The 16,683-nt window shown below is 31.6% G+C and overlaps 1 protein-coding gene and 1 long non-coding RNA gene across 2 annotated transcripts; one reads left to right on the forward strand and one right to left on the reverse strand.

Annotated features, from left to right (window-relative positions):
• Positions 1 to 4,800: 4,800 nt before the first annotated feature.
• Positions 4,801 to 11,760, forward strand: LOC123682833. The gene is made up of 4 exons (XM_045621638.1): positions 4,801 to 4,872; positions 5,036 to 6,318; positions 10,767 to 11,640; positions 11,701 to 11,760. Exons 2-3 carry the CDS (start codon positions 5,363 to 5,365, stop codon positions 11,446 to 11,448), a joined length of 1,638 nt encoding a protein of 545 aa, XP_045477594.1. The 5' UTR covers positions 4,801 to 4,872; positions 5,036 to 5,362; the 3' UTR covers positions 11,449 to 11,640; positions 11,701 to 11,760.
• Positions 11,761 to 12,673: 913 nt separating this feature from the next.
• LOC123682840 lies at positions 12,674 to 14,390 on the reverse strand. Its single transcript, XR_006747891.1, has 2 exons — positions 14,206 to 14,390; positions 12,674 to 13,080 (listed from the first exon to the last, which is right to left on the reverse strand). It is a non-coding gene; the product is annotated as an uncharacterized LOC123682840 (long non-coding RNA).
• Positions 14,391 to 16,683: the final 2,293 nt, after the last annotated feature.

The raw sequence follows: 16,683 nt of genomic DNA on the forward strand, positions 1-16,683 counted from the left end.
CATTGAATGTCTCGAGAAATTCATCAATTTTGTCATTTGGAACAGCTATGAACGTGTCATCTACGTATAACTTCAACACTGGTATCACAAATGAAAGTTTTTTAACGCATTTAGAAATAAGGTAATTCATCACTATGTTTGCTAAAGTAGGACTCGCTGGGTTACCCATCGCAGAGCCCTCAATTTGTAAATATATTTGTCCATTAAACACAAAGTAACTCGATTCGAAAATAAAATCTATAATCCTACATAACATGGTTTTATCTAATTCTGTGTAGGCTGATATATGTGACCAGTTCTCTCTTATGATTTGCAAAACTAAATGCTTCGGTATATTGGTGAACAATGAAACGACGTCCAGTGACACCATCACATAGTTTGGGGGCAGTTGTACTGTCTTTAAGAATTCAACAAGCTCCAAAGAATTTTTCACATTATAGTCAAAAGTTGTAGTCCAAGGAGATAAAATTTGGTGAATAAAATTGGATAAGTTGTATGTGGGGGAATTCAAACAACTGACAATTGGTCGCATGCTCAGATTAGGTTTGTGCGTTTTTCTCAGTCCGTACAATCTTGGTGGTAAGGAGTTGTGTGTTCTGAGTTTTTTCATTATGGGTTCACTTATCATTTGTTGGTTAAAAAGGTCTTGTTGAATTCTTAAAGACAGTACAACTGCCCCCAAACTATGTGATGGTGTCACTGGACGTCGTTTCATTGTTCACCAATATACCGAAGCATTTAGTTTTGCAAATCATAAGAGAGAACTGGTCACATATATCAGCCTACACAGAATTAGATAAAACCATGTTATGTAGGATTATAGATTTTATTTTCGAATCGAGTTACTTTGTGTTTAATGGACAAATATATTTACAAATTGAGGGCTCTGCGATGGGTAACCCAGCGAGTCCTACTTTAGCAAACATAGTGATGAATTACCTTATTTCTAAATGCGTTAAAAAACTTTCATTTGTGATACCAGTGTTGAAGTTATACGTAGATGACACGTTCATAGCTGTTCCAAATGACAAAATTGATGAATTTCTCGAGACATTCAATGCTTTCCATCCACGCATTCAATTCACTTTAGAAAAGGAAGTAGATAATTCAATAGCATTTTTAGATGTCCAGCTTATCAGAAAAAACGATGGAACAATCTTGACCAATTGGCATACCAAAGCAACTGCGTCCAACCGAGTTCTCAATTACTTTTCACACCACCCACAAATCCACAAAAACAATACCATAAAGAACCTATGTTTTAGATGTTACAGTCTCAGCAGTAGAGAATTTTGGCCAGTGAATGAATTGAAAATAAAAAATATTCTAAGAAAGAACAATTACCCCAGAAAACTAATAAATAAAATTATGCATTCCTATAAACACAAATTTGTTGAGACCACAAGAATTAATACAGAAAGGAGGGAAAAAGATGGAATCATCTATTATAAATTTCCATACATTGAAGGTTTATCGGAAAAAGTTGGTAATTTGATAAAAAATCAAGCATCTAACATCAAGCTTGCTTTCTATCCACTCACAAAACTAGAGAACATATACACAAAATTAAAAGACTCTGTTCCGAAATTAATGACATCTAATTTGGTTTACCAAATTCCTTGTAAAGATTGCAACCTATCGTATGTGGGCATGACTAAACAGTACCTAAAAAATCGTATACGTCAACATAAGTACGATTGCCAGGGAAAGAATATAGACAAAAATGAGAAAACCGCTCTAGCTGTGCACCACTTCCAAGAAAATCATAATTTGGACTTTGATGAAGTGAAAATTTTAGATAAAGAATGCAATTATCATAAAAGATGTATCAGTGAAATGATACACATTTCCATACATGACACAATGAATATTAGAACAGATACTCAAAAATTAAGTATAATTTACAACAATTTATTAAGAGAAATCAAATAAATATAATGAATTCGTGTCGGTAAGAATATCATCAGAACATGTTTGAAAATCCAATGATAACATATTTATACTCGAATACAAAACACCAGTATCATATCAGCTAAGCAAAGAGAACAACCGCATAAGTTTCGTGGCAAAAACCAACTATTAAAAATAAGATTATTGACGAAATAGAAAACCTCAACATAGGTCTAATGGAATTCAACAACTCCACCCGCATCGTAATACATATGACTAAATTGGTGAGTGTTTATATTTATTCGTACCGTGGAGGAAAAAGTATGATTCATTTCATAATAATTATATAATAAAAAATCGAAAAGAAAATAACCTAATTCCACCTGAATCCTAGTCATTTCTTGTCTTTCACTATTATTGATGATTGTATATAGAAGTATAGTATAAGACCGTTTTTTAAATGATTTTGTGTATTTTTTTCGTATTGTTGTAACCAGATTGTTCATTTGTCCAATAATTCTTAATAAATACTTTTACAGTCCTGAAGAAGATCCCAAATAGGATCGAAACGTTGACAGTTGAAACTGAGTGTATTATTCACCCTATTAGCAGTCCTGAAGCCAAGATCCCTATTTCCTGAGTTGAATGCAAGGACGAGATTTGTTGGATATCTTTCAGTTTCTTCATTATGAACATTACATCACATAAAAATACCAGAAAATCTAAGAACCCTACTCTTAAAATTAATTTGAACGTTCATTGAAGAATATTTGGCTAATTTGAAAAATAAAAGTATTCCTCATATTTTCTCGTACAAAGCGCCGTTTTCGAGTAACTTGATCTTAAAAAAAAAAAATTATCTGTGAAATTCAAAAAATTGGGTACTTTGGCTAAATGCAACTCTGTTCTGTTGTGGAAAAAAAACCACAGAAATGAATATTTACTATGATGTCATGTCTCAGATTTTAGAATTGAAGTACTAGCCAACTTAGTTTGAAAATGAAGTTATTTGAATAAGCTCACCTCAACTCTTCTATTTGATTACAAATTACTGAGCTTTGGCACAGCTCTGATAATAAGAAGATACTTCACTAAAATCAACATTCTTTTTGAAAAGTCCAGATTATTCATAAAGCCCATGTTTAAAAAAGTTTTCACAAAATAGTCCCATTATAATGACAACAATCAATATCCCACTAAAGACTGCTGCTATCGAACAATACTGTATTCTTCTTCGGCTCATTCAAACTCACATCGAAACATACCACTAGGACTAGGTACATACTAGACAAATTTTCATGTGATTGAGATTGAATACTTTTATTCTTTTGCTATTCCATAAATTCATCCTAAGAGCATATGATTGACATACTTCCAAAAGGGCCATAATTGTTTTAATGTGAAAACAAATTAGGTGAGTTGAAAGAAACTGGATAATTCTATTGTGGATATTTAAATTGAATACTTCTCATTTATTTTCAAAGCCAAAATCAAGATGAATTAAGAAGTAAAGTTGGCTATAATGTAGGTACACATTAAGAACAAATTTGATTACAAGTGGAGTCTAACATTTTCCATTGATTACAGAGCCAGAATATTTTACATATTTCCATATTTTCATACTGATGGCTTCAAAAATATTGATGCATTTCAATATTTTTATGAGATAGTTGGAACAAATCAAATGCTTCATTTCATAACAAATATCTTATAACAATAACAGTGTAAACTGTAATGAAAATTTTAGGTTAGAACATAGATTATTCGAACTGAACTGCTGTGTTTATATTTGGCATCACTCGAAATTTGAAAGTCAAACTTAAAACCACAGATTACTATAGTCTGTGTTAGAACTTTCACAGATTAATATTATTTATTTGAGATTTTAAGGTTAAGAATGTTCTTGTAAACAAAACGATATCATATAAATGAAATATAATGAATGAATGGATATGAATTATGAGTATCAGAGCTAATATGGGTGGTAGCGAGCTTAATTCGTTATAATTATCGAAAATGAAATAGAAATCAAGAGAAGAATATTTAATCTTTAGCGTCAACGAAATTGGAATAACTCATTTATTTTATTATAAACACTACTTTGTTCAACAAATGGAATGTAAAACGTAAGTTTATGATGGTTTTTCTAATTTAGTAGCTTATTTCCAAGATTCAAAGGTATATCTTATGCTTGAGAAAACTTCAGTGTTCCGGTTTTCAGGGGTGAATTAGCTCATTTTGAAAATTTAAAATGGCTATATCTTTTTAACAGGGCCGAATCGGAAAAAATGGTAAATGAAAAAAGTATTTCTTTTGACCTCAGGAACCTTCGGTTAAAATATATGTACAAGTCAAAGACTCACCCTGTATATATATATATATATATATATATATATATATATATATATATATATATATATATATAATATATATATATATATATATATATATATATATATATATATATATATATATATATATATATATATATATATATATATATATATATATATATATATATATATATATATATATATATATATATATATATATATATATATATATATATATATATATATATATATATATATATATATATATATATATATATATATATATATATATATATATATATATATATATATATATATATATATATATATATATATATATATATATATATATATATATATATATATATATATATATATATATATATATATATATATATATATATATATATATATATATATATATATATATATATATATATATATATATATATATATATATATATATATATATATATATATATATATATATATATATATATATATATATATATATATATATATATATATATATATATATATATATATATATATATATATATATATATATATTATTTTACCCAGACATATCGTCCAGAACATCAAATGTTTGACCAACCTCTTATCAGATGATGCCGAAAACAACAGAAAGGTTAGTCTTTTTAACAAAAAAAATATCTACCAGAATTCTTAACATGGAGATTTCCTTCACCATAAAGAAAATCAATAATTTTTCTTCCACTTTGGAATACCTGAAAACTGAATTGTTGGTACTCGTTCCAACTAACATCCTTGAACGATTTTACATTTCACAGAACCGATCATACAAGAAAGTATTTTCCAACAACAAGAAGCTTCTTGAAAAGAAGTTCCTTGCACTAAAAAAACGAAAAATCCAGTCCATCCAAATCAGAGATGAATGGCTTTGCAATCTCACTACTACACAGATTCCCACAGAAGTTAAGGTTATCTTGAGTCTGGGACCTAAATTTGGTGTGGCTCCCCTTCCTGTTAAAGACATACCTATCAAGAATATTGTGGCAGATGTAGAGAACATAATCAACTTGGCTCCTATCACCAGGCAGAATATCTTGAGAGCTAAATGCACTAATGCTATTACCAACTTCGTGCACAATTCAAAGATGACACATAACTTTGAGCACTACCTTTTGACCAATGCTAGAAGATTTGTCAAGACACACGATGACTTGGTTATCACTCCTGCTGACAAAGGTAACATCACAGTAATACTTTCCACAGAACAGTATGAACAGAAAATGAACCAGCTTCTACAAGACTCGTCAGTTTACAAACAATTAAGGAGAGACCCTACCAATGAATTTCAATGTAAAAACAACAAAATTGTTAAACAACTGAAAGACAAAGGTTTTATTGATGCTTCCATGGCCAGAAAATTAACCACCTATAAAGCGATTCCACCAAGAATATATGGACTTCCTAAAGTACACAAAGCAGACATCCCATTGAGGCCCATCGTCTCCACAATTGGCTCAGCGTCAGTTGAACTCAGTCAATTTATGACACAGATTCTCACAGAAGCATTCTCAGATTTCCATGATTATACCATAGCTGACTCTTTCCAATTTGCTTCCAAAATTAATAACTTTATAATACCCCAAGGGTATAAACTCATTTCCTTAGATGCTGTCAGTTTATTCACGAATATTTCACTAGAGCTAGTTATACAAATTATCCAACAGGAATGGTCCAGAGTAAGTCAGGTCACAACCATAGATATATCACTTTTTCTAATAATCATAAAGTTTTTGTTTGAGTCCAGCTATTTCGTTTTCAAGGGTTCCTTCATTTCACAAATCTTTGGCTGTGCAATGGGGAGTAAAATCAGTCCCATTTTGGCTAATATAGTCATGTCAGTGCTTTTGAAATATTGCATTCCTCTACTGCCCTTCCAGGTGCCGATTACCTATCAATATGTTGATGACCTTCTCCTTGCTATTCCCGAAGACAGGACTGCTACGACTTTGGCAGTTTTCAATAACTACGACCCACACATTAAGTTTACTGCAGAAGAAGAAACTGAAAATGGTGTCCCATTCCTTGACACCAAAGCTATCAGGTGTGCAGGTAACATTGTAAAATTGGATTGGTACCAAAAACCGACTTCTTCAGGTCGCTATATACATTCATAGTATAAGGAAAGGATAGTAAGCCAGTGTAGTGCTTTTTTCGATTTTGTTGATGTTGAGCACCATCTAGTTGCACTCACGTTAAGCCTCGAATTTTACTGTCAAAAAATTGGTCCGTAAAGTGGAGCCCTCTGAAAGAATTGGTGTTATTTTGAAGAACTAAAACATTTGAAATAGAGTGGTCAGAAGATTTCTATATTTTGATATTTTTTCTGCTCTACAATAAGAATTTACGCCAGTGGCGTGTATTTGTGATAAACGAGTACAATGCTACAAGTTATCATGAAATCACTAATCAGGTCCAGTCGTCATGAAATGATATCTCTAGGTTTTTTCAGGATTGATGAATGGAATAAACTCCATTTTCCGGGATATCGATATTTGAAGAATATTCGATTGATATTGTTTTGTTATAGATTGAGTGAGAATAGGTAAAGTTTCTATCAACATTGATTTCCTAATGTCGTAAGTTCCAATGAAATTTCTCAAAAGCTATATTTAGCATTTGACAGTTGGTTTCGATCATTTTTTCCCAACCTTTTACGATTCTTAGAGTTATGTATTTTATTATTCGACTGTAATAATATTTTCTGACCGAAAAATCAGCCCATGTTTTTATGAATATTTGAAGAAGTTTACCTTAAACAACCAAATTATATTGAAATATCTCAATGATGTTGAAAATGAATAAAATCATGTTTTATTTTTATATTTACCTTATATTTAAAATTGAAATGAATATTTTCGGGTTGTAGTTTGTGGATTGAACATATCAATGGATTTTTCATATAGCTCAGGAGCTTGAAATATTAGAGGTTTCCTAGTAATACATCTTTTTTGGTAAAAATGAAGGAAAAAACTTGAAAATTGGAAAATTCAGTTTTAATATCAAATAAAAGAAATTTTATAAAGAAAAGTTCAAGAGTTGGTAGAGACAGATGGAATTTTAGTTCTTCTATACATACTAAGCAAATAGCCACTCTTAGTGCTGTGCAGTTTTTTTTATAAAGTAAATAAGCTACTTTATTAAATCCAAGCTCAACCATTAACGAAGAAAGAACTGAAAATGATTTTTTAAATCAGAATCGTTGTTATCCTTGTTTAATTAAAACTCTTAGCTCTCTGGTTAACATCAGTTCTACAAGATCTTGTTCTAAATCTGTTATTTATCCAGCATTTGAGAAAGGACCTATTGCCTCAATCCCTTCAATATTCAAGTAAATGGTAACAAGTGAGTATCAAGGTGAATTTAGATGTCAGAAATACATTAAAGAATTTAGCTACGACCAGGTCAGAAGCTTTCGATTTCTAATTCAATAAAAATTTAGAGAGATTTCCTCAAATTTTACTGAATTAGAAATCAAAAGTTTCTGATTTTTTTTTTGTTCTTGGAAGGAAACAATATGATGTATTTTTTCGATACTCTCTATTATTTGAATTCAACCCGCACCAATTCTTTACAAAATAATTTTCTATGGGAATAAAGCTTTCCGATATAAGACACTATACGATATTGATGAGAGTTATTGAGTCTCAGTGCTGCCCTGGTGATAATGAATTTGATGCTTTGAAAAGCACACAGTTTCAGTCAATAAAACCTTGTAATCATGAAGATACTGAGCGAATGCTCTTGCAACCATCAATAATCATTATGAATTAACTGGCAATTATATCTTTGAAGTTGGCAAAAATAACAAATTAAGTAGGCTGGAAATATTTTTGCAATACATATTTATATATTGCAGTTCTTAACAACAAATCTAAAATATATCTTCTATGTTCCGAGCAGATGATATTCGTTGCGAACCATTCGGGCAGAAAATTTTTAATGCATTTAACACTTTTTTTTTTCAAATTACTCATGACTTTATCATTGCAACTTTTCCCTATATCTTTGCTGAAACAATCCAAAACTATTGTTGTGAATTTCTCCAGCAAAGATGTAGGTGCTTTTAATCCACATTCAAAATTTAAACCGTAATTTTTGAAAAAGATCAAGAGCTCATCTTCATTTTCAAGATTTTTAGGAGCCTCCAAAGTGATTTTACGATCTTCACACCCGAAACGCTCCCAACATTTTTTGACCAAATAACCTGCAAAATATACTACAGAACATTTTTCCAATGTCACTTCATCTCGAAATTCGGTGGCATGAGTACTACTTGGACTACTTGAAGAATCCGAATCGTCCGATTCTGATGAAGACGAGTTTTCATGGAGATTCAATAAGGGAAAAGGTTCGTTGTTATCTGCCACTAAAATATTTTCATCGTCATCTGCCTTACTACCTGCATTGTCACTTGCAGATGGCCTTAAAAAATCTGATACAATGCTAATTTTGAATGCTGTTCTGAATGAACTTACTGTGGGATTTCTGTTATATCCCCCTCTCTGACGATACACAGAAAATTGATTCTCGAGAGGATCTTGAATAAGCCTTCCCGTGAATAAATAGTTGAATCCCTCATTTCATTGATCATATGCAAATTGCTTCACGGCATTTATAGTTAATAGAAAACCATCAAAACTATCAGGCCTCGTTAATTTGTTATTTTTGCCAACTTTATACAAGTTTTCAATTAATTCATAACCATTATTAATGGCTGTTATAACTTCCGGATTTCTATCACTAAGTGCACGATTACAAGATTTTGTTGAATGAAACCGTGTGCTATTCAAAGCATCAAATAAGTTGTTGATGGTTTCAACAAAGCGTGCAGTATTTTCGGCTGTTGCCGATACTAGTTCTCCAGTTCTTAGGGCTGTCATTATAGCAGCATAAACACTGTGAAAGGAGAAAATAAGATATTTACCCAAGTACATGTTAAATTCTATAGAAAAACTACCGCTCAATTGAGAGTGAGCAAAATAGGTACCAAATGGTATTTTATGATCCGGTCCTAGGGTCGTAATGCGTTCAATAATCCTTTTGACCTTGTAATAAAAGAAATTGGAGGTACACAAGAAAACGCTCAAAAGATAGAAGTGTCTAACGACAAAAGATGTAATAAACCATAACAGGCACTTTGAAAATTTGCCGCCTGGCATTTCCTTATCATTTTGAGATAAATATAGTTAGTATGTTTCAGGATATACTAAAATACAAATTCAATTTAATGCATCCTCAAACCCCAAAACAATTTTCGTTAAAAAAATTGCATAAAAAAATCATCCAAGTAGACTAGCAGTATCATTCATTATCGCTCATTGTTCCAAATTATCGAAAAAATTAATACCGATCATCCAAAGCGGAGCTAATTTTCGAGACTAATTCTCAATCAAAAACCTCATTTTGGAAATCCATAAATAATTTTCATTACATGACAACGTTCAAAATACAATTATAGATCCTTATGTAGACGCAGTAATCCTACGCTGGGACACAGCAATACAATCTAAATGCCATAAATAAATTCATTCTCATTACAGGTATACAGATACAAAAAGAATGATCGAGCGGATTTTGAGAACATTAAATCCTCCAAGAATACACTTCGTCCTCAATTCTATGAATGATTCAAAACACTTTGTTTTTCTGATTCAGTTTAGTCAGAGGAGGATGTGTGTACATTTCAAGACCCCAGGTTTAAAAGAATAGAAAGATTCGTCGGTTCACAATTCAGAATAAAAAAATTTTTGACCACTGAAATAGAGAAATGTCTAAAAATCACAATGCATAGGGAACAGAAAAGCAAGATTTCAAATGAAAAAACTTTGCCAATGATTTAAAAGACGGCATTACATTTCGAATGTGGAATCTTATATTAATATTTTTAGAACTCTTTATTGCTAAATTCATATGTTTGAATCTTATATTCAATTTTTATATTTTTTTCATTGATAATATCCCAATTCTATTCATATTTCTTCGGATGAAACCACTTTCTACTATAATATGAATAATTTTAATTCAATTGTATCTATCAATTTGTTTTAATTATTCCTGAATAGAGAGTTAAGTGATCATTCAAACTTTTATCGTAATGCAAAACGCAATTATTCGAATAAATATTCAATGAATATTCGAATATTCAAATGTAGTGGTAACTTAATAATAACATAAAAATTGTTGGCAATGTCATGCGACCCCTTTTCAACCACGCCACTGAATGAATTATCGTATTATTTCTGCGCCATCTATAGCTCATTATTCAGCGCCATCTATTATCGAGTTACTTCTCCACTTTGGGTAGTCAATAGTGTTCGATATATGCAACCCGTAAAACACCGGTTCCAACTACAGTAGCGACTCCAAGTGACCAGCTCCTTGCCGTCAAACGGCGGTTGGCTTACTATCCATTCCTTATACTATGATACATTATAGTTCCAACCATTCTTGGGCTATGAAAACTAACTTAATTAAAGGTATGTTTCGTAGAATTAAGAAAATCTGCCATCCAGACTTTCTTCATAACAGTGAAGAAAAGTTGCTTAAGATCTTTGAGAACAATGGTTACCCTAGGATGTTTTTGAACAGATGTCTGCATTCTCTAACTTCTGACCAAGTCGACGAGGTCCCACAAATAAGAACATCGACATTAGTCGAACCTGCCACACATGACAAATATGTAAGCCTGCCCCTCATTCCACCATTAACAGGTAAATTGACCAAAATTCTAAAAGAAATTGAGAACATAAAAATTGCGAAGTACAATCCTTTAGTAGTAGGCGTTCTTTTCAGCCAAACTAAAGATAGGATCCACACCATGTCTAGATCTGACGTGGTTTATCGCATTCCATGTGAGAACTGTGAGTCTGTGTATGTTGGACAGACATCACAATGTTTGAAAAGACGTATCTCAATACATAAGAGTGACGCCAGATTACGACCTGATAGATGTGCATTAGCTAGCCATTCGTCCTCTCTAGACCACCATTTTAAGTTTGATGAAGTTGAAATATTATGTACCAATTCTAACTATAATAAAAGAAGTTTCCTTGAAATGTGTTTTATAAATGAAAATGAAAATAATATAAATAAGAAGACTGACTTGAAGAATTTAAGTGTTGTATATAGTTATTTGTTATCCTTAGATCGTAGGCCATCTAGACAAACATGACTTTATGTCACTTTGTGAATTGTTGTTTTCTCTGTGTTCCCCTGTTCTGTGAGTTTTAACCTTTAAAATTGACATATGCATTACGGCAACGTTTCTGATATTTCTACGATTATTGTATTTTTATTGAATTTTATGAGTAGAAGACCTATTATAGCTGCACTTATCATCTTAAATAATACTGTCCAGTCAGATGTAAGCATAGATTGCTGTTTTTACAACTTTCCAACTTTGTAATTTGTGTGATTTTTTTAGCATCCTGAAGAAGAACCGCATATTGGTTCGAAATATAGATGAATAGACTATAGACTGTTGATCTTTTCTAAATTGCCTAGATACCCAACCACACCTCCTTACTTTATTCGGCAAATAATTTATCTCACTGTATATATATATATATATATATATATATATATATATATATATATATATATATATATCGGGTGTCCCAAGGTGAGTGGCCTATTAGATTATTATGGAAACTATTGATGGTAAAGATTTGAAATTTCGTGGATAGATATTTGGCCATGTAAGGTACATTTCTAAATTAATTTCACATTTCCAGTGTTGCCGGATGTACGACAATTTGGCAACAACTTTGTTATTTTAAATGGGACATCCGGTATTTCTATTTTTTTTATGATACTCCATAAAATATTGAATCTTTTCATTCTTATTTTTCGATCCCTATCTTCAACGGTTTTCGAGTTATTAATTATTTTTCGAAATTTTAGATCAAATTGGCGTATTACGAAAATGACTCTAGTTCGCTCGATATTTGAGATTTAAGTCAGAAATTTTGCAAGTCGTTAGATATTGATCTGATCTGTGTTACTGTTTTTGAATTATGGTTCTCAATAATACAGGGAGGACCAAAAAAAATCATCATTTGCTAAGTTACAAAATTGTAGAAAAGTCTATTTTTTCAAATTAGACACCTAGTATATTTTTCAATTTTTGGAATCAGTTTAACACACTCTACAATTTTTCTATTCACGTCCCTATACCTATCTCAACTGGATTCCGAGTTATATGTGTTTATTAGATTTCACATTGATTCAATGAGCGTTAATTTCTTTTGTATTGTTATTTTCTCTATGTCGTTCATAGATCGATATATCGATGAATCAGTTCAATCCATAAATGTCAAAAGAAACAATTATTGCCTAACAGGTGTTTTGTTCCGAGGTTTTTCTATAAATAATGGCTCAAGAAAGATATACACATGAAGCTTTAATGAATTTATTTGAAATTTTTGGCAAATGTGACAAAGTTGTCGAGCTAAATAAATAAAATGACTATTGCAACTGCCGACCATTGGTTTCCAAACATTTCAGGATTCGGTTCCGCACCCCCCTCGTCGTAGCCTTTCGGATTTCATTTCGATCGAGTGTACGAAATGCATGTACCACACGATGCTGTAGCTCCTCTTTGGTGTTGACTGGAGTTGCATAAACGATATCTTTGATCCTAGGCCAAAGATAAAAATCGAGGGGGGTGAGATCTGGTGATCTTGCTGGCCAATCCCAGAGGCCCATACGTCCAAACCATCGATCATTAAAAATTCTTCTCAATTCTGCGGAAACCTGGGCAGTTGAATGGGCACCTGCCCCATCTTGCTGATACCAGATTTGACTGTAATTTTGAAGAGGCAAACGATCAACAAACTCTTCTACAACATGTCTTATTATACTGATATATCTCTCACAATTTAGATTTTCATCATAAATGAAATATTCTAGTTTATTATCCATCAACAAAGCGAAAACATTAAACCCAAAATTAACTTGGTGCCCAGATTCTCGTTTAACATGTGGATTTTCTGACGCCCAAAAATGACGATTTCTTGTATTGAACATTCCCCTCCTAGTAAATTTTGACTCGTCACTCCAGATGATTTTAGATAAAAAATTTGGATCTTCCAGGATGTGGGTATTGATTCTTTCGCAAAATACCATTCTCCTCTGAAAATCTTCTGGCCTTAATTCCTGAACCCTAACATATTTGAAATCATGCATTCTATGTTCTGATAAAATCCTTTGCACTGACGATTTACTTATTCCCAATTCTCTTGAGGCGTATCTTATAGATGCTTCAGGATGAACTTCGAAAAACGTTAAAACATTTATTTGGTTATCTTCATTGTTAACTTCTCTGGGTAAAACTTTATTTTGTTCTCGTAATTTTGATCCAAATTGTAAGAAATTTTTTCTCAATCTTGAAGACTTGCAAAATTCCTGACTTAAATCTCAAATATTGAGCGAACTAGAGTCATTTTCGTAATACGCCAATTTGATCTAAAATTTCGAAAAATAATTAATAACTCGAAAACCGTTAAAGATAGGGATGGAAAAGTAAGAATGAATAGATTCAATATTTTATGGAGTATCATAAAAAAAATAGAAATACCGGATGTCCCATTTAAAATAACAAAGTTGTTGCCAAATTGTCGTACATCCGGCAACACTGGAAATGTGAAATTATTTTAAAAATGTACCTTACATGGCCAAATATCTATCCACAAGATTTGAAATCTTTACCATCAATAGTTTCCATTATAATCTAATAGGCGACTCACCTTGGGACACCCGATATATATATATATATATCGTACTAATTAAGTAACCACTGATTCAATTCTATTATTTCAAATGAAAAAGTATTCAATCATCTCATGGAAAAAATATCTTTCCTCAATTGATTGTCTTTCCGTAAAGGAATTGTATGTTATAATTAGTATGAATGCAACCTTTACTGTACCTGACTTTATTCACAATTGTTTTAGCAACCAAATAAACCTTGTAACCATACTCACGGAGTATTATTTATTTATTTGAACGTAACATGCAATTTTATATTATGATACAAAGAGCAAATTTGCAGAATAATTTTTTTGCAACCAATCATCCTACAAAGAATGACACAACCTTTGTATTGTTGGATAATTTTAGGACATTGAATAGTTGAATGAGTTCGATGAAATCATGATCATATAAGTACTTCAACAAACACATCATACTGATTGTGTTGCAATTGATTTGATGATAATTTTAGGAGATTAAATTGTTGAATTAGTTTGAAGACAAGATGAATGTGCAGGGAATAAGACTGAATTTATATTTGGAATATTCCTTTTATTTCAACTAAGAATACTAATGACTAATAACAATACTAATATGTATATACAGGGTGTTCTGATTTGTTTCCGACAAACTGAAATGGGTGATAGATCACATCATTTCAAGCAAAAAAGTTCCTATGAACATGGGTCCGGAAATGCTTCGTTTCCGAGATACAGGGTATTAAGGTTGAAAAAATAATTCGCGTTTACTTAAATATCTTTCGACTGATTCCAAATAATTGCATGAAAGTTGGTACATAGGTTTTTTGAGGTGAGAAATTCAAATTTGTGGTCGATTTGGTTGTATTTTCTAGAGGGCGCCACTTGCAATCATTTCGTCCCCTTTGAACCGTAGCAACTTTTCTGTGCTACCCTGTACGTCATTCTGGACTAAAAAAATCGATTCCCCTGACTTTTCTAGTTAAAAAAGGTATAACTCCTTTAAGTTGCTAGGGGCAACCGTTTCAGAGAAAAACGCATTTAAAGCCAAATCCATATTTTTGTAATCTCTAAAACATGTAGAAACAAATTTGTAATAATTTTAAATTAAATATTTTTTAGAAGTAACAATTTAGAACAAAATAACATAATAATTTTTAAAGAAGGTGTTCGAAATGTCCACCGTTCTGTTGAATGCACAAATGACATCTTCGAATGATTGATTGTTTTACATTCAACAATTGTTACGGGCGTTACGGCCATATATTTAAAATGGCTATACACAATGACAGATTTAAAGTGTGTTAGGTTCAGATGTCATTAATTATAATTATAGTTAACTAAGTTAATAGCTTATCAACAAATACAGGAAAATGGTATTGGTTACCAGTGACGGCTCGTGCCCTCGAGATGTGGGTCGGCCACACTCCGGAAAATTACGAATATATTATATTGAATATTTCGAAATATTGTATATATCAAATTTATTAAAATTCATTAGTTCCAAAAAATGAAGTGATGAAATGTCTTTAAACTTTATTTCAATTTGAGTTATAATTAAATCCAGAATTTCACAAAAAAGCCGTTTCATTGAGGAATTATCCGTGAGCTGAATTTCGGAATCTATTTTACGTTTTCGACGTCTAGCACTCGGTGGCATTACTTCTGGGAGTTTTTCTACTTCTGAATATAAGCGAATGAAATACTCATCTTCTGTGCGAAATTTTTTCAGAGTCGATAATAGAGAAGTGATTCTGGCGTTGCAATAAGTTATATCTATTAACTTATGCTGGATTATAGGAAAAACGGGATCTGTGTATGTAAAAATCAAATTAAAAGAGTGGAGAATGAACAAAAATTCGAAATCATTCAACATTTTCTTCAGACCGGTAGCTTCACGTATTGTAATATCATCCCATTCATCTAAATTGTCGCTGATATGATCAAAAACTTCAAATAATTCTTCTCTCTTATCGAATATTGTTTTTACAGCGCGAGATTTGAAATTCCAACGAGTTTCCGAGCTAGAGGGTAATCTTTTTTTGCAAATTTCGTCTAGAATATTAGTGCGTTTATTTGATTTAGTGAAAAACGACGAAAATCCTGAAAGATTCGAAAAAAACACGCGACACTCATTGATTTTCTTGGTCGAATCTTGTAACACTAAATTCAATTTATGTGCATAACAGTGCGTGAATAGTGCTTGAGGAGCAATTGTTTTTATTCGCGCTTGTAACCCATTAATTTCCCCCGCCATCACAGCTGCCCCGTCATATGTTTGACCTACTAATTTAGTCGCTAAATTGAAATCTTTAAAATTGTCCAACAAGGTATTGAAAATATCATTCGCGGTTCGACCTTTACTAACATCGAAAAAACCCCAAAATCGTTCGGATATTTTACCTTCTCGAACGAAGCGGAAAATTACTGACATCTGACAAAAATATTTAACATCCGTTGTTTCGTCTATTTCCCAAGAAAAGCACGCAGAATTATTTATTTCCTCGCGAATTTTCTCCTTCGAAATTACAGAACTTTTGGAATCAGGATGTTTTCAAAGTTAGGAATATATTAATTATATTTTCATGATCAGACAATTTTTAGATACCTAACTACTATCGAACGACATAAATAAGTTCTTTTCTGATTAAGACGTAATATCCCATAATTAACCATTC

This window comes from Harmonia axyridis, chromosome 6 (genome assembly GCF_914767665.1).
Source record: "Harmonia axyridis chromosome 6, icHarAxyr1.1, whole genome shotgun sequence".
NCBI lineage: Eukaryota > Metazoa > Arthropoda > Insecta > Coleoptera > Coccinellidae > Harmonia > Harmonia axyridis.

Coding starts and splice junctions, on each gene's coding strand:
- LOC123682833 (XM_045621638.1), top strand. CDS start 5,363: ATGACACATAACTTTGAGCACTACCTTTTGACCAATGCTAGAAGATTT. Junction 6,319..10,766: donor CTTGACACCAAAGCTATCAG/GTGTGCAGGTAA, acceptor TATGTTTCGTAG/AATTAAGAAAATCTGCCATC.